Source organism: Homarus americanus, unplaced genomic scaffold, assembly GCF_018991925.1.
Source record: "Homarus americanus isolate GMGI-L3 unplaced genomic scaffold, GMGI_Hamer_2.0 scaffold31037, whole genome shotgun sequence".
NCBI classification, from domain to species: domain Eukaryota; kingdom Metazoa; phylum Arthropoda; class Malacostraca; order Decapoda; family Nephropidae; genus Homarus; species Homarus americanus.
Window position 1 is genome coordinate 26,498,136 of NW_024722227.1, and position 25,971 is coordinate 26,524,106.

At 38.3% G+C, this 25,971-nt stretch overlaps 1 protein-coding gene across 4 annotated transcripts; it reads right to left on the minus strand.

Moving 5' to 3' along the window:
* Window positions 1-9,941: 9,941 nt before the first annotated feature.
* On the minus strand, window positions 9,942-25,954 carry LOC121862452 (BRISC and BRCA1-A complex member 1-like). 4 transcript variants are annotated; one of them, XR_006088233.1, is made up of 7 exons: window positions 25,793-25,919; window positions 23,656-23,780; window positions 21,820-21,999; window positions 20,679-20,856; window positions 17,763-17,902; window positions 10,387-10,480; window positions 10,127-10,266 (listed from the first exon to the last, which is right to left on the minus strand). XR_006088233.1 is itself a non-coding variant. In XM_042360754.1 (6 exons), exons 2-6 carry the CDS (start codon window positions 23,776-23,778, stop codon window positions 10,099-10,101), a joined length of 789 nt encoding a protein of 262 aa, XP_042216688.1. In that variant the 5' UTR covers window positions 23,779-23,780; window positions 25,821-25,954; the 3' UTR covers window positions 9,942-10,098. The 4 variants fall into 4 exon arrangements, 3 of the variants coding, with proteins under 3 accessions (XP_042216688.1, XP_042216686.1, XP_042216687.1); XM_042360754.1 differs by lacking the exon at window positions 10,387-10,480 and having other exon boundaries at window positions 9,942-10,266; window positions 25,821-25,954; XM_042360752.1 differs by lacking the exon at window positions 10,387-10,480 and having other exon boundaries at window positions 9,942-10,266.
* Window positions 25,955-25,971: the final 17 nt, after the last annotated feature.

The window sequence follows — 25,971 nt, forward strand, 5'->3', positions numbered from 1 at the left end:
CCGCATCGGTGCCATCGTTTCGTATATTATCCCTGCTGGTTATTTACTACATCCGGGGCCGTTGTTGAATGGTTGCAAGAATCTCAATGGGATCTGTATGTGGTGTCTTGAGTATATTGATGCTCTTTATCCTTACAGCTATTTTATACAGCTCCCCCACTTTACCGTCGTCTAAAAATTGTTCAATTGTCACGTCGCTATATTCTCCTGTAACACTTGTTATATATTCGTTGGGGTCTTGTTTAACGCTGGCTCCCACCTCCCCATTTGTAACGGGCCGAGTTTTCTCTTTTCATAATTTACCCTCCAGACATTCTTTTCTGTTATGATTCTTCAATTCTTTAGTTATAAGTATATTTTAGATTCTTATACAAGTAATTCTCTTCTCAGTTATGCATGTTCTTTATCTTAAACTTTCATGATGTATATATTTAATAATTTCTATGCGGTGTCGTTAGTTCCACAATGTATATACCTGTCTTATCTTTCTCTTCTTGTACTTTCCAAATCTTTCATTTCCTTTCATATATATTATATTCTCAGTTTCAATGTTCTTACCTTTCGGAAGGATACTTTGTTTTATGTCTATCCTTATACATGGGTTAGTCTGGGGAACCATGTTACTCTTAGTACAACTCTTTTTATACTTACACAGGGTAGCTGCCACCACCCAAACTTTTCATTATATAACATAATTCATGGAAGGGTTTTGGGCAGTGTGGTAGATGTATAGGCACGTGAGTAAGTATTATTTTCTGGGAACCAATGTTTAGACGGAGTAGAGTGGTGATACTCGTAGATTACTAATTCAATATTTATTAACACAATGAGTGGAGAAGATGCATCTTAGATTCACTCAGACAAAACAGAACCACAATTAACTTATTAAGTCATCAAACACTTCAAGAACTTATTACCTCATTAAACACCTCCAAACACTCATTACTTCATTAGACAATTGTGGTATTGTTACCTTGACAAATGAGGTTCCGTAACTATTATTCACAAGATAGCACTGGACCCTCAGGTCTTACTTTAACAAGTAACAAATTACCCCTTCAATTCTTGATTAGAACATTATACTCTCAGGTTATTCTTTCATAGTTACTACAGATGAACACAGAACACACTGGACAACTCCACAATTATAGTAACATGCAATATTTCTTATCAATTCACAAGGAACCGCCTGGTACCTTGAACTCTCATTCAGTGGTTCAATACTTAACCCGGGATACTATATTTCTGCTAGTTATCCCTCCAAACATGGGCCGACACTGCTCCATGCAAATAGATGAGGTACAATCTCCAGGTGGAGTCAGCGGGCACATTTGTTTACAGCGACCGCCAAGCTGAAGGCTCGCTCGCTAGGTGCACCCAGGGAGGTTGACTCATGACAAACTGGCAGAGTGTTGAGGGCGCTTCCCGGGGGAATCGTGTCCTGGGATTCTAAACGCGCCCCCTTAGAGACATTCTTCAAGAACCATCTTGCCCATAGGTAGCTACCAACCCTCAGGAGAGTTGCTAACACACCCGCGTCTGGAGACGTGGAGGAGAAATCACAGGAGTGAATATTTAACTTCACTATACAAAACATACGTCTGGCACCGGTTCAGACGATAGCTAGATCTCTACGTGACTCAATTGGCACGGAAGGTACTATGTTAAAACATGAACACTGATATTCACAAAAATGACTAAGTTAAACGGAGTTAATATGGCGGCGTGGAACACACGTGAACATACCTGGAGGAGAAATCACAGGAGTGATTTTTCCTCGCGCGCTTGCATATAGGTGTTCGCAACTCTATTGGCCTGACAGCAAACCACATCCCAGGTCAGACGGCCGTTAAGTCTTGGAGAATTTGAGTTTGACAGGCATTGTTCAGGAGATTAATGACTTTCTTAAATAAACAACTGACACTAACTAAACTATAAACATCAGATTCTCTGATGTCGGGGCGACAAAATAATATAACTTCAGTAGCTATCAGAACTCATGGGTATCCCCACAGACGACATAAAATACGCCACTCTAGCTGGCAAACTCGACACTCGCTTACTCGACACGTCTTGCTAACAATAAGGAGTGGGCGTTAACTGATGTGTATGACCGTGGTCGTTACACCTGTACTACACCAAAGAAACCATGGAAGGCTGTGACACTTGAGACAAAGCTGAAGGTAATTAAGTGTCATGATCGTGGTGATGGCCCTACCAAAATTGGGAAAGATCTTGGTCTGGCTACTTCTACTGTGGTCACAATTTACAAGCATGCTGAGGATTGTGGTGTCCCTTGCAGACAGCAGTGATGAGATGGACAACCCTCCTCATCTCTGAGAGTAAGGCCCTTACTCAACCAACCCTTACTCAGCCTGCTCTCCCATAAGAAAGTAAATTAGAGTAGTTGTGTACTTTTTATCATTAGTTAAGGAGGTTTTGTTCTTGTGTGTGAACCAATTTCATGTTTTGGTGGTATTTTTGTCATGGGAGAACTGTACCTTATTTTTAACATATGTTTATCTACTCATGATACGTAAATTTACGTAAATATTTTTTTTTTCCTAACCCATTCGTATCTTGAAGGATACCTTTACATACTTGCATGTTCAGGTATATTGAAGTCCATTTAGTTAAACCTTGTAAGACTTACATGTTGTAGCAGTGCAGCATTAAGACTGTGAAGTATAAAGCATGAGGTACTGAGTGCAACACCAATTTTTACATATCATTTGCAGGTGGCTCATAAATCACAATGGCACACTATTAACACATTTTTGCTATAACCATTTTACTCAGGAAACTAATAAGATGCTTATCTTCAAATAGTTTGAATCACTCATACATAACATTGAATTAAAAATTTGGCTGAAATGATTTTGTGGCATCTTTTCCCAATCAGAGAAATGACAGTGTTTGATGATGCTGTATTTTTAGAATCATGAAACCTGTAAACAAATTTCAATACATACATTAAATTCACCTTCATATGTGCCATTCGGCTTTCCTAAAGATGCTTAATGAAATCTAAGGACATGAAATAGAGACCAAATGTCAGGCAAATCACGGTATAATAGAAATTTACCTTAAAAGAAAGTAAAGTATTAGAAATTCTTGATATTTCAGCTTCAGCAGCAGTTATCATTGGGAAAAAAAATAAAAAAATAAGTCTAGACTGTTGAAAACAAATGAAAATGTACCAGTGTACACAAAAAGAACATTGAAGAGAAGCATGACAAAGTGCTTGCTCACAAGTATAAAAAAGAATAATGGTATAATGCTAATTACCATATATGCTTTGCAGCCCAGCATGTAAAGTTTATATTTGATTATCTCTTATCATTATATAACAAGCTACTGTACTCTGATTTAAAGGTATTCACAAAACTTTTGTTACTGTAAGTTAAAATGTTAACCTTGTGATTGGAAAAATTGGTTTTCAGTCTGCTACTGTTCTTCATTCTTGGAGCTTCACAATTAAGAAAGAACTGAGTGTGCATAATGAAGTGTACAGTATACTCTTGATTTAACGGAATCTGTTATAACAAACTCGATTTAGCTGAAGAAATTATTTCCGGTATTTTTCGCTCAAATTAGTGAACTAGTTCGCTAAATCAAGATTAATTCCATTAATACGCCCACACCTACAGAGATACCTCAGATACATGCTATGTACATAGAAACATTTGAAACATTATTCATGGTTTACCTTTAACTAGGGAGTTCGGTGTTTGTTTAAAATTTCTACTATAATTTCCAAACTTTTTCCAATTGATAGCTGCACTCGATTTAGTGAACTAGTTTGCTAAATCGAGCGAAATTAACGGAAATTCAATTTAGCGGAAATAGGTGGCTCGAATTACTGTAGTTCGTTAAATCGAGAAAATACTGTGGTACTTGTTAATGTCTTTTTCAGCATATGTACTGATTTGCATCACATTTTAGTCAATATGAAATAAATTTGACATGAATTTCTTTCAGTTGATTTATATATATATACAGTATATATATATATATATATATATATATATATATATATATATATATATATATATATATATATATATATATATATATATATATATATATATATATATATATATATAAGATTGTGTTTTACAATTTAACCTATATCAAGACAACTTGACTTGGTTGAGTGGTGAGCTGTCAGCTTTCTGAGTTAGTCATAGTTTTATGCATACAGCATTGTGTGTATGGTAATTTCTACTCTATTAATCTTGTATTTTGTCTTCTTTCTTTACATTTTCATAAATGTATATTTCAAGCATCAAGTTTTGACTCTTTATTGGTTATGTCACTGTGTTTTAAATCAGTTTATTCCAATCTATTTATCCAACGACCACAAGCCATGCAGATAATAACCAGGTCGGCCACAACACAGTCACAGCTAACGTCTGCTGTATGATCAACATGAGAATTAGTATTTGACCTTGGTGTAACATAATATTAAATTTTGTAGCACCATTATAAGTTACTGTACTGGCAAGTTCTATTCACATCAGGAAAATACAATTTTCTATTTTCAAAATGTTGTTAGTTATGTCATAATATAAATGATTATTCTTAATCTTCTCGGTGATTTAAGAAAAGAATATTGTATATGTTTGTTGCTATGGAATGTTTCATAAACATAATTCATACATAAATACACAGACATGTACAGTACAAACTTATAAATATATAGTCCATAAATATACAGGAAAATAATTTTCAAGATTTAAGCACTTACACCTTTTTTTAAGTATAGTAATTACTTCAAGGAAGCCAAGAGATGACAGATACCCCTGCCAACAAGAGGGGTACTGTACATGTCCCTACCAACAAGAGGGGTACTGTACATGTCCCTGCCAACAAGAGGGGTACTGTACATGTCCCTGCCAACAAGAGGGGTACTGTACATGTCCCTGCCAACAAGAGGGGTACTGTACATGTCCCTACCAACAAGAGGGGTACTGTACATGTCACCAACAAGAGGGTACTGCACATGTCCCTGCCAACAAAGAGGGTACTGTACATGTCCCTACCATGGTCCCTGTACTGCACATGTCCCAACAAGAGGGGTACTGTACATGTCCCTGCCAACAAGAGGGGTACTGCATGTCCTACCAACAAGAGGGTAACATGTCCCTGCCAACAAGAGGGGTACTGTACGTCCCTGCCAACAAGAGGGCACTGCACATGTCCCTACCAACAAGAGGGGTACTGCACATGTCCCTGCCAACAAAGAGGGGTACTGCACATGTCCCTACCAACAAGAGGGGTACTGTACATGTCCCTACCAACAAGAGGGGTACTGTACATGTCCCTGCCAACAAGAGGGGTACTGTACATGTCCCTGCCAACAAGAGGGGTACTGTACATGTCCCTACCAACAAGAGGGGTACTGTACATGCATAAGAGGCTAACTGGGGAAAAATTCAGTCATAATTTATCAAATTCATGTAATTTTATTTGATATACAGTATATATATATATATATAATATGTATCAATAAAGTGTGCCAATAAAACTAAACTTTACCAACATCCACTGCTTCTCCACCTGGCAACACTTAAAACTACCGTACTTGTATATTACTGTATCTGGCAACCTACTTATTTCTGTTTTTGTAATGATGAGTGTCAGTGTACAGCTGCTACAGAGGGAACATGAGAAGTCTCATTTTGTGTGGAGATTTTACCATAATCATATCATTGTAAATATATGTCAGTAAACACTGTACGTTACAAGTCAGCACCTTGGCAGGTAGTCGTCACTGCACACTGTAAAACTCTAGACCAGTATTGTAGTACTGTAATATTTAAGTAACAAATATGGATTTTTGCCTTAATATTATCTTGAAAATTAAGTAGGAAACACTACTGATGAAAAGAAAAAAGTTCCATGCATAATATACTTTGCCTCACAAATATCATATTTTCTAACATTTATTTTATAGTCATGAAAAGGTTTTTTAAAGTAAACTTATGGAATGGAACATTTGCTGTCATGCAATATAAATGCATTTATATATTTTTTGTCTAAAGATTTTAATTTGATATGATCAATTTATTTTATTTATTTATTTTTTATTTTTTTATGAAAACTTGTAAATTGTCTATTACAATGTGCTTTTGAGACTGTAATATTTCAGTTCTCTGTAGATGATTTATCCAAATAAAAACATTAGAAGTGTATGAGATATGTAAATGTAAACCAACTTAAACCTTCAGGTTCAAGTCATCTATGTTAGTGTACATAGAAAATGCCTTTGTTAATACTGATAAGAGTACTGTATTGGAATAATGACTCCATCAAGTTTTCCTGTAAGGTAGTGAAGTTATGGTGTCACACTTGTTAACAATCTCTCGTGTAATAAACCACTTGGTGGACTCTTGATATCTTTGTTGAGGCACAACCTTAAGGTTTGATATCATAGACTTTTTAACAACTTCTGGAACTCACTCATTGGAGCTAATATCTAAGCTGAAGAGTAAAGAGTCATCCTTGTTAACATGTTGTCATGTAACTTAGTGGACTCATAGCCTCACCCTTGTTACAAGCTCTTGTAAACAAGCCCACCACACTGGTAAAATCTCGTTGGCTAACACGCTGTCCTGTATCCCTGAACCCAAAATGCTGGAAGGTCATGTGGGGAAATACAAACACTGCAAATTTTGTATTATGGGATAAAATTTGCATTATATTTGGACATTTTGGAAGAATTGTGGGATTACTGCAGCAATTCAACTCATATTTTATTCATTCAAAGTCATCTGTTTTGTGCATGGAGTTTAAAAAATCACCATAGATGCTTATTATCCCATGATCTTAACAGTGTTACTCACAGTCAAGAGTAGAAGGTATGAGCACTGTTTAGGTTTCCTCTCATGCCACTTCATACCGAGGGCTCAGACCTACAGTTGTTGTGTCACTTAGTTGTACTGTTCTTGCACTCTTAATGTGAATGATGTGTATTTACTGTGATGAAGGTCTGGTATGCCTGTGTGGTGTGGTATACTTATGTACTGTACTCATGTGTATAGTAATGTTCATGAGAGTGTTCTCTGCTGTAATATGCTCTATGGCAACTGTGAGTGATTAGTGTGAATAATGTACCAGTGTAGTATAATGAATGTAGTTGTAAAGTATTTGTCTTTACTCATATATGTATTAAGACTAGAAAGACAACACAGACAATGGAACTGCAATAATCAAGAAGATTCTCTTTCCAAGTTGTTAAAGAATAATAATGAATATACAGTAAATTAACAGTGTAAAAGTCAAGAGCAAATAGCCACATCTAACACTTGGTTACATACCATTTGCCTTGCTTGTGATTAGGGACTTGAGCCTAATAAAGCACTTCTTTAACTGATCATCCTGGCATTATTGGGTCAAATGACTGATACTGTACATGTTATTTGTCTTGTTAAATATGTACTGTTGTAGCAGATATTTGTTTTATTTCCATTCTGGCTACTTGTGAATATAACTCCACTCCCAAGTAAATGGAGTGTAACTAGTGCCCACTAGATCAGAATAGACTTTGTCTCTTATCTGAGGGGGGTGGTCATGGTAGAAGAGCCTACGACTGCTACGTCACTCATACTTCACAACATCTCAGTCATGTACTCCATCCAAAACTTTCAATCAAACAGTTAACGGAACACACCAGATATCTACATCTGGGAAACTACTGTCCCCAGAGAGTTGAGAGGACATTTCACCAGACTACATTTAGCCATCCTCAAACTACAGTACTACTAATACAAAAAAGAATATGCTCTATTCATCTGCACAAGCTTCCTCTCTGAAATGTATAAAAATTTGTAATTAGCAATTCTAGAAAAAGCCATGTAAAGTGAAGACATGCAGAATGAACCTACTTATATTTAGTAAAAGTGGGGTTATGTTTGAGACCAAATATCTCTCTTGTACTTACACTCCTATATCATCGAATTTAACAAAATTCATATACTGTACCTGTATATTACTTAATCTAAAGCAAGGCTTAACAGACAATTATTACTTGTGTACTGTACTCACAGTATGGAATGACCATAGAAAGAATGCAAATGAGCCCATGGATGAGTCAGAGTCAACGCCATCGTCATTGAATTTCTGTTGTTACGTACAGGTGGGGTCTGAAGATTTTCCAACTGAACATTCCCGTTGTCTCGTGAGTGTTTGTAGGCCTGAATGTGAGAAATTTCCTATTTAATCTGGTAGGCCGAAATTAGCTATTTCAATGACAATATTGAATTACTTTGTTACAATATGACTGGAGAATGTCAGTATATCTAGACAAGTTAAACTAGGTTATCTTAAATGTTCCACACACCGTGGACTACTGTAACCATGAAAGTGGATGAGTTGCCATATCAGAATGCATTATATGTTTGGCAGAATTAGTGGACTGCTGTTAACCCCCATGGTTGCCTGCCTCCATTGTATGTCACCGACTCATGGCTCTGTCTTTTATGATAAAATATTATTTATTTGTTATTCATTAATTAGTTTCTATACATTACTGTAATAATCTGTGCTTATTAATAGCTATACCCTTCATATACAATACTGTATATATCTCATAGGTAAAAATAATATCGTCTTTTTACTTTTATCCTCTTTGCCACTGATCGACTCATTAGCTGCTTGGGCAGTCGGTCACGTCTTGGTTATGCACTGTTGGCAAGTACTGGGCATGCACTGGGTCCTGAATGTACCTAAACCTGCTCCAGTGTTGGTCAAATCTGGTCTTGAAACGGCTCACACTTGGTGCCGTCACAACACACACTAGCAGTTTTCTGGACTTGTGGCTTCCTCAACTTTGAGCTGTGACCCTTTCTGTGGTGGGCATCCGCCAGCTCCAGGTATGTACGTTTGACTGAGTAGTGTCCTCTGAGATGTTTATACACTTCAATTAGGTCGCCCATTGTCTGTCTGTAGTATAAGCTTGGCAGTTGCAGGCATTTAAATCTTGGGTAGCTGAGGTGTCGTAGAGCAGGCACCAGCCTGGTGGCCCTCCTTTGGACATTTAACAGTTTATACACTTTTTTGCGAGCCATAAATATATTTGCTACTTAGCTTTTATCTTTATTCAAGACTTATCTTTAGGTCATGAAACCTGCTGATCCCCCATCCTGACATTGCAGGAGACCACAAATCCCCCACCCCACCTCCACCTGACATTGATGAGGTCAGGTCAGTTACATGAAACTCACTAATCTCCTACCACACCTCCATTGCAACATTTCTTAATTTTTTTCATTAAAGAATGGAATCCCCATCATTATTATTGTGTTTATGTGACTGAAGTGAGCAGTGTAACTTTGAAAATGTGTGGGGCTCAGGTTGATGTCTCCACTCCACCTTAAGAGTCCCCTTAGCCTGGAAGGGGACATGTGATGATGACCAGACTTGTTGGCAATGATTAGGGGAGCCTTGTTTAATTGTGTTGTATTGGTAGCATAATAGTGTAAGAACTTTTTTCAGTGATACATGTGTGTGTTCTACTGGCCAGGAACCTATCCCATTGAACCCCATGTTAAAATGATCCTGATTTACTATATTTCGACCTGCGATGGGGTTTTCAGGAACTTAACCCCCATCATAAATAGAGGTTTAACTGTACTGTACTTGGATTCCATCATAAATATCATCTTGAGTTGCTTACCGGGAATTTCATGCCGGGAGGGAATAATGGCAAGGAGTTTTGATGGTGCCATTATGCGAGTGCAGTAAGTAATACAAATGCATATGAACTACTAAGAGATCTGTTGATGGTGAACACAGTTCAGTACATCTGTTACCTGCACCTTCTTTTATCATACAAAAGTACATATCCACAGTTTACAACTACAGTACTCTGTACTATAATATGCAGTAAAATTTATAATCATGATTTCGTTCAAGGAAAACTCAATAAAATTTGTAAGTATTTGTATGAAAATGCTTTATTATTTTCTTTGGAACTAAGACAAGATCTATGGTAAGACATCACATTAAGAGGGGTAAGTTTCTTGTGGTCCCATTGATTTAGTCACTATTTGCAGCTTTTTTAACAATACAGTACCATTTGGTGGATGCCTAAAACTAGTCGACACCATTAAGGGTATAATGTACATCCTTCTGTGTAGGACGTTGAAGTGGGTGTGCCAGAAGACTCCCACAGTGGTTGTGGAGCTTGGTTGCATTACGGGACACTTCAAGAACGTAACTCCAGCCACTCTCGTCCAAGCCACACAGGAGGTCAAATATACCCTACAATATATTATGTATGTTAAAGAAAGAAAATAATTACACAAATGAATGAATGAAAAATACTGTATAAATATTTTTTACATTTATTATAAATATGGTGAATTGTTAATGAAATCTTACTTTCAAACAGAGTCCAAAGTCAAATGGCACTTCTAATACAAGCTGCTCCCTACTCAGCACCTGAAGGCATCTAATAACGTGTCGTGTTGCGTCTCTGTAACAAAGCACGTTGGCACATGGACCTTCATTGTTGAGTGGCAGAAATTTGACACCGACTGCATAAGAGCATCAAGATCGTCTTAGTGACGTGAATGTGTAAATCAGTGCAGGATTTTTAATGTTATGCGTAATTGTATATTGAAATATTCTCCCTACTCGATTGGACCAATAGGCTATTGGGATACAACCGTAAAACCACTGCCATATGCCAAGATTTATTTCTGAAAATTTTAAAGAGGTGTGTCCATGGCTGTGACTGACTGTCATAAGGATGATCAGAGTTTAGTACTGTACCTTTAGCTAGGACAGTAACAGATTGAAACCAAAAATAAATTGAAGCAAAATATTTTTCTTTGAAGGCAAGCAACAGGAACGAGTGCCTGTAAGAAACTGAAGTGCATTATTGCTACCACAAAGAAAGTTTTTTTCTTTGATTTTTAAAGGACTGTGATTGTGCATATGATCCACTATTCAAAGGGAGATACATTGTACATCGTGAGAGCACAAAGAGATACCAACAACTTGCTGAGGAGAACTGGACAAACGAAGGTGTCGGTGAGGTCAAGACCGGCAGGACAGCTCGGTGATTTTTTAAATAATAGTCTGCCACAATGGCATAATCACTCGCACATCTCAGTTCACTTACATTACAATTAGCAGGTGTGATTATAAAGGAAGTCATCCCAGCGAGGGGTAAATTTCTTTGTCAGAATATAGTGAAAGATTACGAAGGTTGGCATCAGGCTCCCCTCCCAACACACCAGACACGAGGCCTACTGTGGGAACATAGCTGAGTCGTGGGGCTTTGAAAGGTCCTTGACAGGCAGGCACAAAAGCAATTGTAATAAGTATTATTATTATTAAACCGACAGTTAGAATTATATCACATCGTAACTGGGCTTAAGACTTGAGAAGATTCTTACAGAGTCTGGACATCCCCCCCACTAGCTCCCTTCCCCTGGATTGCCAACGGCGACAGCTGTCAAGCGCTGTGAGTCCCCACAGGTGTAAGTATGTAAAAGGAAGAAGACCGTTTATGACAGGACATGGAGAACCAGGGGTTATAACTTCAGGGTCACCAAGTAGTTTGCTGACATGCAATTACTGCAAGGGGACATGGTCTAGGACAGACTGTGGGGGTCTGACCGCGTCAACATTTAGGACGTTGCAGTAAAGCATGAAGGCTGTTGCTGGTACGGTCCTGACTGCATAACCAAAGTAAACGAGGCTATTGCATATCATAAAAGAGAGAGAAACTTAGAGACAAAAATAGGTGAAGCTGGATCCTTGCTTGTTGCCAAACTAGAGCAAGTTGGGAAAGAGATCCTCACTAAGACTGTGGAAGTAGATGATAGAATGGAGGGAATAGTGAAGAAGAGTTATGCTCAGGCTTTAGGAGGGCCACAGAAGGTGAAGGAGAGTAATGCAGGATCAGAACAGGTCCTTCAGCAGCTAGGGACTCTGAAGAAGTGTGTGTTGAAGAGATGGCAACTAGCAGACCTACTGTTAGGAAAGAGGAGGAACAATGGGAATGTTTCGAGTGCAGGAACAACATAATAATGTCTGGAGTCCCTGAGAGCCAGTCGGGGGAAGCTGAGAGTAGGAAAACACGATAAAATTAAGTTTGAGAATATTTGTACAGAGGCTCTGAATATGTTAGCCCCCCCCCCCCCTCTCTCTCTCTCAGGATGTGAGGAAGTTAGGACAAAAGCAGAACAAAGCTCGTCCCCTCAGGATCACACTAATGAGTGAGGATAAGGAATGGGAAGTTATTCAGCATGCAAAAAACTTAGCAAGAAGTAATGCACTTTGGAATATATTCATACACCTAGATCACATGGCAATGCAGAGGGAACAGTACAAAAAAACTCCTATGATGCTTCAAGCATAAGGAGGAGGATTCGACGAGGAATGGGGATGGAGGTACTTGGGTTAGAAACAAGGAGAAGGTAGTGGAAACAAGAGCGCCAGCATAGAACCAGGGGACACCCTTCATCCACTACCTCCCACCCAGGAGGAGGCGAGTGCCATGTAAACAATGTCGTCTCTGACCACAAAATGCAATGTACTGTATTTAGTAAATACTGCAGCTGCTGAGAATGGAGGGAGGCCGGAGTCACTACCAAGATCAGAGGCTTTACCGAGAACAAATTCTGACTTGAAAGTCCGGTACACTCATACTGACACGTTCCTCGACAAGCAAGCAGTGTTTGAAGCACTACTGAAGGTACATCAACGCGATATAGCAGGTGTTGTATAAGAACAGGAGAATCAACCCGGAGGAATGCGAGTTCAATGTAAAGTAGACGGATGTGACTCATTTACGAACCTTCCTCAAGCAACTTGCAAGAGGGGTGTGGTTATCTATGATAGGCAAGACCTTAGAGCCAGCCAGGCGAGGATGTTTTAGAAGAATCCAAGTGGTGTAAAATTAAATTAAAGGGAAGGGACTTACTTATTGTTGGGTCTATCTACAGATCCCCAAACTGTAGCTTATTAAACCCAAGGAACTTAAAAGCCTTAATAGACAATGCATTGGTGCTCAACCTTAACCACCTCCTTGTCATGGGGGACTTTAACTATGGCGACATCGACTGGAGAAATGAGTTTACGCCAGATGACCTAAATAAGCCCTCTACTCTTTTAGTAGAATCTCGGAGATTATTTTCTGTTCCAACATGTTAAAGACCCGCCACATTACAGAGGGGAGCAAACACACAAGCCACTGGACCTCATCATAACAAACGAGGAGGGTATGGTGGCCAAACTGGAACATCTAGCCCCAGTTGGCACCAGCCACCATAAAATGTTGTCCTTCAGATTTAACTGTTAGTACTTGGTTCGTGACAAAACCAGGCCAAGGTGCAAATATTACAAGGGAAATTAAGATGGGAAGAGATGAGGGGCATCCACTGGCCTGACCCACTAAGGTACAAGAATGCAGACACTATGCTGAATATCATAACCAGTAAAGCGAACCATTTGATTGATAAATATATAACTAAGACAAAACCCAGTGTCTCCAGGAATACAAAGTTAAGAAGAAAATTCAAGATGTGGGTTCGGACAAATGAGGAGTGGGACATAAGGATGTATGCTAGATCCAGGAACCAAGCAAAGTCAGGGTGTAGAAGGGCTGAAAAAGAGTTCCAGAGCCGGATTGCCAGTGAGGTCAAGTCAAACCCAAAGGCATTTTACCGCTATACAAAGTCAAAATTAAAAACGCAATTAGGCATATCGGACCTGAGGCTTGAAGATGGTAGTTACGCAGTTTCTTTTCCTCGATGTTCACAAGAGAGGACGCGAACAATCTTCCTGCATTTGAGGACATGCGGTGTGACACAGTACTGACCCACATTGTGTTCTCAGAAGAGGGTATAAGAAATAAAATGTTAAAGCTAAAGGTTCATACGAGTCCCGGCCTTGACACGGTGCATCTCAGTGCCAAGAGAGTTGTACAATGAGCTTGCTGAGCCCCTGAAGATCCTGTTCTGTAAATGCCTGGATGAGCAAAAGGTCCCCAGTGATAGGAAAATGGCTTATATGAGTCCTATACTCAAGAAGGGCGATCGTCACTCCATAAATAATTATAGACCAGTGAGCCTGACCAGCATAGTATGTAAAGTTCTTGAGAGCATTATAAGAGATGCCATGATGGAACATCTACTAGGAAACAACCTTGTAAAGGACTGCCAACACGGTTTTATGCCGAGGCGCTCCTGCTTAACACAATTGTTCAAGTTATTGGATATTTGACCTAAATTCTGGAACAAAACGATAATATAAACAATATACCGGGGCCCCTATATTAACAAATGGTTCAATTAACAAAATTTTGGTTAACGAATTAGCTCCCATAAGGACTTTCAGTTCCATTAACGAAAAAATTTTGATTAACGGCAGCCTTACGAGAAACACGCTTCATCGTGCGCATCAGCTGATCGGCTAGTCCGCCAATACAGTAATTGGTTCTATGTTTACATTCATTTCCAGTGGAGTAAATATGAAGAACGTTGTGCTCTTAAATATTTTTGCATTTTTTATATTAAAATTATTGGTCATTTTGAAATTTAGTTAACATGTTGATAATATACACAGTACAGGGAACAGTTTTTGTGTGCCTTTCAGCTGATCAAATCACCCACCATCGCTTCTCAGCTTAACTTTGTTTACAGTGGAGTGAACATCGAGTATGTTGGTCTCTTGAATATTTTTGCATTTTTTATATTGAAATTATTGGTCATTCTGAAATGTAGTTAACATATTGATAATGTACAGTGCAGAAATTATTATGAAACACGAAGAAGGCATTAGAACCAATGCACTCTGTAAAGAATATGGCATGTCATCATTGACTGCCTCTACAATCAGCTGTTTGATATGTAAACAAAGCTGCCGGGAATACGACATACACACCTCAAAGTAAGTTAAAATACAGTATTCCATTGTTTTTTATTTATTAATATACAGTATACTGTACAGTACAGTACTACTGTATTTAGTTTATATTTAACTTTTTTTTTAATTCTATTACCGGTACAGTAGAACGTCCATATAACACAAGATACGTTCCAAGAGAGGTCGCTTTAAACCGAATTCGCACTAAATCGAAGTGTTGTTTCAATGGAATAATTTAGTTTGGTATTTGAGAGAAACACAAAATACTAAAAAGACTGAGAGTCTACCCAGATGCACCTCAGCCCATCTCCTAGAATAAACTAAACATTGTTTTTTGTAGTTTTATGTTAAAAGAAACACTCATAAATCAACACAGCTAAAATTATGGGACGTGAAATGGTCTGTTTACTAGCGATCAGCTGATGGGGGATGAAGTGATATGTTTGACAGTTGATGCCAAGGTCTAGTGCTTATTTATTTATCTGTCCTTGAGAGTGATTAAGTTTTTCTCTTATAAAATGTCACTGAACTGACATGGGAGAATATAATTTACATTGCTGGAATTCTTATAAGATAGTGATTAGTTTGAATATATACATGCTATAGTTCACATTAGAAATACAAATTTTAGTTCTAATTAATTTTATTACAAATGGCTAACAAATTTATCTCTTGTGCAAAATATATGACGTTAATACTCAAATTATTCGCTGTCTTGCAAGGATTCTAACATTGCAAATTATATTCTTCTAACTTTAGTCTGTGATATTACATAAGATAAAAACTGTAAGCCTATAACCACCCAACCCTGGCTGGGAAGATGGAGGAGGGAGAGGGAGGGGAGGAGAGGAGAGAGGAGGGGTGGGAAGGGAAGAGAGGGAAGTGACAGTGACATGTTTGACAGTTGGGGCCAAAGGTCTAGTGAAGTATTTATTTGTTTATTTATGTCCTTTAGATTGAGTTTTTGTTTATAAAATGTCATAGAAGTAACCGGGGAGAATATAATTTACAGTGCTAGAATTCTTATAAGATAATGATTAATTTGAATATAATCATTCTATAGTTTGCACTAGACAAAAATTGTAGTAATCATTTAGGACATTATTTTGAGTACATGTACAGTACAGGTTTGCCCTTAGGACAGTGTAGCGTGCCCAGAGAAACATTAGGCGTGAATTTTAAAATATGATGCGCCAGATTGACTTGCGCAAAATAGGAAAGATTCGCTTTAAATTAAAACATTGTCCTTAATTGTGGGTGTCTCTTTAAATCAATAATCTTAAATTGAATCACTTTAAATCAACGTTCTACTGGATGCAGTACTGTGCTTTGTATATACAGGTATACTTTTTCTGTGAGTTGGAAACAATTACCCAATATTCCACTGAAATAATAGATTCACTTAACAAAATTTTTGGTTAAGAACCGACTCTGTGGAACCAAATGTGTTCGTCAATTGAGGAACCACTGTATACCTAGATTTTGCCAAGGTATTCAACAGCGTACCCCATGAAAGGCTGCGAATTAAACTGGAAGGGTTAGGGATGTGGGGATATGTTCTAGCGTGGATCGGAGACTTTCTCCATGACCGCAAGCAGTGTGTGGTGATTAATGGCACGAATCATCATGCGTACCCATGAAAAGCAGGATACCACAGGGCCATGTATTGGGCCCGTTGTTGTATGTTTGCTTCATAAATGACATGCCTGAAGCTATATATTCCTCCATACAAATATCTGCGGATGATGCCAAGTTATTTAGGGAAATTAAGAATCAAACAGACTGTGAAGAGCTGCAGAAAGATCTATACGAGCTTCAAGAGTGGTCGAGGAAATGGCTGCTAAGATTCAATGTCATGAAGTGTAAGAGGTTGCACCTGGGTTGTACGAACAGCAAGGAGGTCCCAACGGGACAAAGAAACTGAATTAATGGAGATTGAATGTGAAAAGGACTTGAGTGTGTATGTCAACAATGAACTTAAGTTCTTGGGCCATTGTGAGAAGAAAGTGAATCAGGCAATGAAACTAGTAGGTCTTATAAGAAGGTTGTTCAGATATCCAGATGGTCTGTCCCTTGTAATGATCTTCAAGAGTAAGGTGCTTCCCCATCTGGAGTAGTGTCACCCCGTCTGGTCCCCGAGATATGCTAGAGACTGTCAGTTGATTGAAAATCTCCAAAGGAGGGCCACCAGACTGGTACCTCAGTTATCCATATAGATAAGAGCACCTGCAACTGCCTAGCAAGTCATGACCTAATTGAGGCAATACTCAGTTGAGTGTCCATATCCGAAGCTGGCAGATGCCCACCATGCAATGGGTCACAGCTCAAGGTTGAAGAAGCCTCAAGTCCAGAAAACTGTAAGGGTGAACTTTTTTGGAGTGAGAGATTTGTGAACTCTTGGAACAACCTGCCAGAGAGTTCTGTGATGGCACTGAGTTTGAGCTGTTCCAGGTCCAGACCTGACCCACACTGGAGCAGGTTCAGGTACATTCAGCAGCCAGTGCATGCCCAGTATCTGCCAAGAGTGTGTAACAGAGACGTGACCGACCGCCCAAGCGGCTAACGAGCCGATCAGTGGCGAAGAGGATAAAAGTAAAAAGTAATGAAAGATGGTCCTGAACGAGTTAGAGAGCAAGTTACTGAAGGCCTTCAATCTCGGTGCATTATTTCCTATGACCACTGTAACAAACATATAATGTAAGTCAAACCTAAAAAAACAAAGAGAAAACTGTCAGAAGTTTTGGGCTCTGGAATACTAATAGACTTACCTGTACAAGCACTCACTCCTCGTGAGAAGCTCGAGACCTATACTATGTTAGAAAAAGGTTATATTAATCTAACAATACCTCTATAACTTTGTTAATACATTAGACACTAACCTCACATTTGTTTTCATCTGAAGGAGCCTCATGCATATATAAAACATCTAGGAAAAAATGTGGGCTCTGAATGAGGTGTGTAAACACAGCTTTACCCCCAAGAAACTGTGGCAGGCACTGTGACCTTCCATAAAACACAACTGTAAATAAAAATGAGAATCAGTGAGTGGACAATATGTTGTTCCTTCTGATTTAAGTTTTTCCTTAATATAAATCTTTATATATTTTCAAATGTTTCTAACATACTGTACTGTATTAATCTTTACACATCCAAAAATTTCAAATTTATTCATCTGCAATATCAAAAGCAAACTTGAATACAGTACAGTTATGGGACCAATTATCTGGCATGCTTGGGACCTGGGGGTTACCAGATAGCATGTTTTTTCCAGAATTTGGAGAGCAAAACCTAATATATACAGTAAACCCTCGATAACTCAGCATTTGATAACTCAGAATTTCATATAACTCGGCATGGATAAGGTCTCAGAATGTATTAGTATAACTCAGGAAATGCCGAGATCTGTAAAATTATCTGGGAAAATCTCGGCATATCTGACCACCTACATCACCTACCATGCCTCTGTGTCACTTACCATACCTCTGTGTCACCTCCCATGCCTGTCACCTACCATGCCTCTGTGTCACCTACCATATCTCTGTGTCACCTACCATACCTCTGTGTCACCTACCATACCTCTGTGTCACCAACCATACCTGTGTCACCTACCATGCCTCTGTGTCACCTACCATGTCACCTACTACCTACCATGCCTCTGTCACCTACCATACCTGTCACCTACCATGTGTCACTACCTGTGTCACCTACCATGCCTCTGTGTCACCTACCATGCCTCTGTGTCACCTACCATGCCTCTGTGTCACCTACTATACCTGTCACCTACCATGCCTCTGTGTCACCTACCATGCCTCTGTCACCTACCATACACTACCAGGAAATATGAGGAATAAATAAATATAATACCAACAAAAATGATGTACATTATTGATATATAAGTAAATAAAAGCCAAATGAAAGTTTAACACAGTCGCCATTTGCATACACTCCCTATTTCACCATAGTAACAAAGACCGGCTGGGATGCCAATTGCCTAGCAATGCTCCCCCCCCCCCTACACTTTGCACCCTCCCTTCCTTCACTGAGCCAGTTAACTCATGTGCAAAGAAATTTATTTATTCCTGTTATGTGTTTACCCTTAGGACAATTATTTCTTTTAACTTTTTTCACAATATGTATATAGGATGATGTGTGTATGTAACCGAGTAAAAATAAATGAAGAAAGTTACGTATATTTGCCCAAAAATACGAGTTGAAAAACAACCATAACACCTCACAGCTTGATCCAGTATCCTGGTGGTTACAGTGATGAGACTAACCTGGCTACAATGTCATGATTAATCACTATTCCCTCTGTAAACATTAATAATATGAGTAAATCCAATGAAATATGGTAGGGAGGGAGGAGAGTTACCAGAGCAGACGATGCTCAACTAGCAGTCACTTGATTTTATCACTCCCTTTACTCGCACCTGTTGCCAGACATATGATTGAAATACAGTCTCTCCTATACTTAAGACATATTCGACTTACGACAACCCGGACATACGACGGCCATGGTCATAAAAAATATTTTTCACATTACGTATTTTTGAGTCCCGACATCAGTGATCGCGCTGTGTACTGACAACATTTTTTTTTGTAATTCCTTTTAAAATGGCTGGCAAGCGTAAAAATGAGAGTTCTTGTGGTACCGAGAAGAAAAAGAGACACCCATTTTAGAATTTCTATGTATTATTTTTGCCTTTTCGATTTATGACCTGGTTGTTGGGACGGAAACCCGTCGTAAGTCGAGGAGAGACTGTACATAGCTTTTAGTCTACAGTAATTTGAAAATGGTGACGGGCACAGTGGTAAACAAATTATATAAACCGAGATGAAGCAATGAACAACACGAGCGGTGGCGACAGGACACAGACTGAATGGATGTAAACAAGCCCCACACGCCAAGCGAAGTGTGACGCATTTGGTGGAATTTAACGGAATCACATTCGATTCAGTGAAATAGTTCAGTAAATCGAGCGAACATAACGGAAAGGTTGATTTAGCGGAAATTTTGATTCAATGAACAGGGGTAGTTCAAATTAATTCGCTAAATTGAGACAATACTGTATTTAGCCAAAAAAATGGCTTTAAAAGAAATGTGAACAAATTTATATTTTGCTAAGTAATAGTGGTGTAAGTTTTGCATTCTGATGAGTGCACCCAGGCTGAGTACAGATTATTAATTTTTACCCTCCAGGTGCAAAAGATAATTGTACATATTGAGCATAGCACTAAGACTGCTTGTTAAAGGGCCAGACAAAGTATCACTTATGCTAGAAGGGCCAGGGACACTAGGAGAGGCATCAGGAGGCACCACACTATCACCATGTGCTGCAATCTATTTAACCGTTTTACATTTTCCCACCCTTCCACCCTCACCAGCAGCATGAGACATGATTCAAAACTCTAACAACACTATTTCGAATTTATTAACTCACTGTGATGCATGACAAATTAGCACAACCCACAAGAAAATGTGTGGGAATTGTGGGTCAAGGTTATACAGTATGTACCCTGGTTCCTTTAAACACAAAAGGGAGACTGGTGTAGCAACCTTGGAGTGTAGTCTACATAGTTGCCAGATCACGCTGACATTGCTAAATGTGCAGCTTGCGTATTTAGAGTTCATACAAAAACATAAAATTATTTTATTTTAATTTTTGACTTAATATACAAATTTGTGTATGAAAATCCTAAAGCAATAATTTATATAACCAAATAGGTTGAAAAGTTTTTTTGGGCAGGTAAAAAAAACTCGCCTTGTATCATTACAAAGGTACAGAAATACTCACTAGTTCGGAAGACACATGGGGGAGGAGCAACTGCTGGGTTGGAACACTGAGGTAGAGAGATCTGGCGTGCAATAAGGTCAAACAAAAGACTCAGATCACAACGACTTGTGGCTACAGCATCTTCTAATTCATCTAGCTCTGACATTATCTCCCTTGGGTTATTTGTGAAGTCGTGCAGCTATAAAGAAGAAGATACACCATTAATTTCAAGATGATGTATCTGAATACTTACCGTCATTTTATTACTTCACACTTAAGTGAACCATACAGTAATTGTTTACCATTCTCAATGTACATGAATGAATGAAATGATATATAATTATTGGTACATACAGACATATGCCTGATTTTACATAGTGAAAGCGGGCTGTGCAGGTTATGTAAAACAATTACAGGTACAGGATACTTGTCTTGGGAAAGTTACTTATGACAAATTTTTTAAAGAAATTTGCTTGCCCAGATTTATTTTATGGGAAAGGTTAAATGAATACAGTGGAGCTGCAATAATAAACAAAATACAAATTTGTGGGAACAGTACCTCTATTATTACCTCTTTTTTTTTGTGGTCAAATATTCATAATTCATGGCACATGGACTTGAAAAATCACTTGCCCTGCCCCTAGTCTAGGCATGTCTGGGCTGCCAGGCACCGCTAATATGCACAGTCCGAGTGAAAATAGGTCCCATAGACAACCTAGACAATGTGGATACAATATACTGTATTATATATCGAGCCTACTGTACAAAATGAGGCAGTGTGGCCGGCGCTACACCTGACTGCCTGGGTGCACTCAGGGTGTCCTGTGACTGAACCAACAACTCTAAGGACAAGAGGTGAGTGTAGTAATCACTCGGTTACTACATTCCTCAAGCTGAGTAAACCATTGCACTATCAAACTAAATGGAGGAAGGTTAGTACTAAATTGTAATTTTGTATAATATGCTACAATACAAAGGTACACTTCAGTATTTATATATGTACAGAAATAGACATTAAGATACAGTTTTGTAATTAATGAATAAAATAATTCCAAATGTTTCTACAATAACTTCCTGTGTTTCCAGATTTTTTTGAGGGATTTATGGGAGCTGTATAATGGTGCAATTTGGAGAGTTATGGTTGTGTACACTGGCAACATACCCATATTGGTGACTCATGAAGCACCACTAAGGCAAACTTGTGCCTGGAATCTATTGCATGTTTGTTCTGGAGGAAGAGAGTGATGGCTCGCTTCACCATGTACAAGGATGAAAACTTTGAACCATCAGCCAGCTTGTACGAGGTATTTCCATCTTCTCTGCACACATCAACCACCAAGATCTTTAAGAAAAATATTACTTGCTGTCAATGGAGTCTTCAACATTTTAGAATCTAATTCTCGGTGACCTTGGCATAGTTATAACCGCGTATGACATGAATCAGCCTAACTTAATGACCTAAACATATGTTTTGGGTAAATACAGTATAGTGTACAGTATAGATGTTGTGTTATCCCTCCTTGCTACCCACAACATTGAAGAAAGGCAAAGTTGACAAGTTAAAATAATGAGTGAATAATCTAGGGGTTGAAATACGTGGATGCAGCAAGTAAGGAACACACACACAAGAATCACTGTTTTCGTGACAGACAAATTTATGTTATGGAAGGGATAAGAAGATTATTAAGTAAACTGAGTAATTTAATAGTGCATACTTATATCATTAAGTACAGTATTGATTAATATAGCTAATTAAGTACATTACATAACACAAGTAAAACACAAATATGCAATTATCAAAACGCTGCAGTTATCAGAACACACCAGACTATTACCCAATTATTCTTACTTTAAACATTAATTACACCTACTATATACAACAACACAAAACCCTGATAGAAATGGCAGCTCAGGTAGCGAGTCTAACTTATGGCCAACCATAAGTAACCAGGGATTAACGCCGTAGTCCACTACCATCACAACACCACCAGCAGTAGTCTTTAATACCGTAGACCACAGAGAAGAGACTGAGCTTACCAGGCAGACAACCTTGCCTCAATACCTCGGGCTCATAGTCAGATGGGAAACTGGTTCTGAATCGTGCTCACTGAGGTCAAGTAGCTTCGTGATACAGTTTCTTCTGGTGTCAAGTTGGAGCAAGTAATGGTTATGGTGGTAGAGTGAGGAGGAGACAGAGTCGTCACAATGTTTTGTGGTATGTGCACTAACTGTACACGGTATCAGCCAATTTTTTAAACATTCGTGCTACTTATTATCCCAAAAGTGCCCTCCGAGCCGTAATTAATTTTTTTAAACCAAATACATATGATTTGGTTCAGGTTATTATTTTGTAATCTGAATTGTTATAAGAACATTTCGGGATAAGTCTTCATGTGTGGGTGGGCACCTGAATACTTATCCCGAAAGTTCCAACTAGTTATTTATGAACAGATGGTCTCTGAAATACAATACAGGTACAGTGGTCCCTCGGTTCAAGAACACAATTGGTTCTACAGAGTCGTTCGTTAACCGAATCTATTATTTCAATGGGATATTGGGTAATTGGTTCCAACTCACAGAAAAGTACATTCAAAGTATAAACAAAATGCAGTACAGTACAGTACTGTACACTTACTTTGAGTTGTGTATGTAGAGTAACCAATAATTTTAATGAAAAAAATGTAAAAATATTCAGAAGACCAACAAACTCGATGTTTCCTCCACTGTAAACTAAGTTAAACAGAGAAGCTTTGGCGGGTGAGTCAAGCGGCTGATGGGTGCACAAAAACTAGTTCCCTGTACTGTATATATTATCAATATGTTAACTAAATTTTAAAATGACTAATAATTTTAATATAAAAAATGCAAAAATATTAAAGAGCACAACTTTCTTGATATTTACTCCACTGGAAACGAATGTAAACATAGAACAGAATTGGCAGACTAGCCCATCAGCTGATCAAAATCATAATACTATAGTGTACTGCACTGTACTTACAATGTGTTCAGGGCAGTTAATCCTGGGCACGTGTCTCTCCACTGTCACACTTCCAAATTGTTCAGTGACTTCCAGGGCCTCTGATGGTGAAGAGCCTCCTGATGACCGTTCCTCAGCAGCCATTCCTGAAATGTCACTTGCTTGGTGGGTGCCATGCCTTTGTCTTTCATTGACACATTGGTTTTACAAATAGAATGTACAGTATATGAAATGGTTGAGGATAGATAAAATAATTGTTCTACTGATTCCTCAGTTAAATGTGCATTATACAGTACAGTACAGTATATAAAAATAAAGGGAATGTGTTATATAAGGTTGCCACCTTAAACTGTATACATATCCTAAAGCTCTTGATGTGTAGATTCACTGTACTTTTTCTGCCTATAACACTACTGTGGCACCACAGCCTGCGCCTATATGGCAGACAAATTATCAATGAATCCTTTTAGCAGGAACTGAGCAATGAACACTGCTGATGTTCAGTAGTTAATTTCTTCTAGAATGATGGGAACATATCACTACAGTACTTATCAATTGTTTCTGTGCTGAAAGCATGTTGGTGGCAGTGGTGTTGTGGGGGTTAACACTTAGAAGTTGCCAACACCTACTTATGTATGGAGTTTTATACTGTATAGAGAGAAGGAGAAAAAAATCTATAACGTTTCTGTCGGAAATTTATGTTTTACTGTACTTGTATTTTTATCGATAAAATTACCCACAATATTAGTTGTTCAAAGTGTGCAAGGCTTTGAAGTACAGTGGAGGGAACATGTGAGGTAAAACACAAAAATAAATAAAAAACACCAAACAAACCTATGAAAACCTTACCTAACATTTCCTTACTTGTAAAAATGTTAAGAATCACTTTTGAGTTTATGGATCCCTCCCCATCTGAACACCGAAAACACCACCATCACATACTAAACACCGAAAACACCACCATCACATACTAAACACCATCACAAACTAAACACTGAATCCACCATCACATACTAAACACCGAAAACATCACCACACACTAAACACCGAAAACCACACCATCACATACTAAACACCGAAAACACCACCATAACATACTAAACTCCGAAAACTACACCATCACATACTATACACCGAAAACACCACCATCACATACTAAACACCAAAAAAGTCATCACATACTAAACACCGAAAACAGCACCATCACATACTAAATACCGAAATCACTACCATCACATACTAAACACCAAAAACAGCATCATCACATACTAAACACCGAAAACTACACCATCACATACTAAACACCAAAAACATCATATACTAAACACCGAAAACATCATCACATACTAAACACCGAAAACATCATCACATACTAAACACCGAAAACATTACATACTAAACACCGAAAACATCACCACATACTAAACACCGAAAACGACACCATCACATACTAAACACCGAAAACTATTAATCACATTCCTGGGCCCCAAAAAGGAATTAAATATTAAGTTAAATATTAAGTAAATTACAGTATTAACAAAACAAATAAATAAACACAGTGATACAGCTAACATGAACAGTTGTCAGTGAAAGGAATATAGAAGTGAACAAAGGAATATAGAAGTGAAGAAAGGAATATAGAAGTGAACAAGGGAATATAGAAGTGAAGAAAGGAATATAGAAGTGAACAAGGGAATATAGAAGTGAACAAAGGAATATAGAAGTGAACAAAGGAATATAGAAGTGAACAAAGGAATATAGAAGTGAACAAATGAATATAGAAGTGAACAAAGGAATATAGAAGTGAACAAGGCAAAATACCACCAACAGTACAATTAACAGTTTCACATCAGGGTGACCTTAGAATGAGTTAACCGTTACATTAAGCTTAAATACCAAGAATCAGTGAACTTGGGTTATCACAAAACATATGATGTGGATCTTGCAGAGCTGACAGTCAGTATAAGAGATAGGTAAGACTAGCGCACCTTACTCTACCAGTCTCAGTTACCTTGACAGGAATATAGAAGTGAACAAATGAATATAGAAGTGAACAAAGGAATATAGAAGTGAACAAGGCAAAATACCACCAACAGTACAATTAACAGTGTAACTCAGGGTGACCTTAGAATGAGTTAACCGTACCTCCTATACCTACCTATGTCAGTTTGAAATAAGGAACTCACTGCTGTACTCCCCCAGGTGATGTTTTTATTCAACAGCTGATTAGTACAAGTGATAGAAGGCTGCCTGGGATCCCCTCCTGATGGGGTTGTAGGGGTCATTAAGGCTGATCACAGATGGAGCAGTTCACTGAAATTAAGCTGTGTCTTTCTG

What these genes read in the sequence shown, in the direction of transcription:
- LOC121862452 (XM_042360752.1), bottom strand. Translation starts at nt 25,919, where the DNA reads ATGACCCCTACAACCCCATCAGGAGGGGATCCCAGGCAGCCTTCTATC. An exon ending in CTTATTTCAAACTGACATAG is followed by an intron (nt 23,781 to 25,792) that starts GTAGGTATAGGA and finishes GTGACATTTCAG; the next exon opens with GAATGGCTGCTGAGGAACGG. An exon ending in TTCATGAGTCACCAATATGG is followed by an intron (nt 20,857 to 21,819) that starts GTATGTTGCCAG and finishes TCTTCTTTATAG; the next exon opens with CTGCACGACTTCACAAATAA.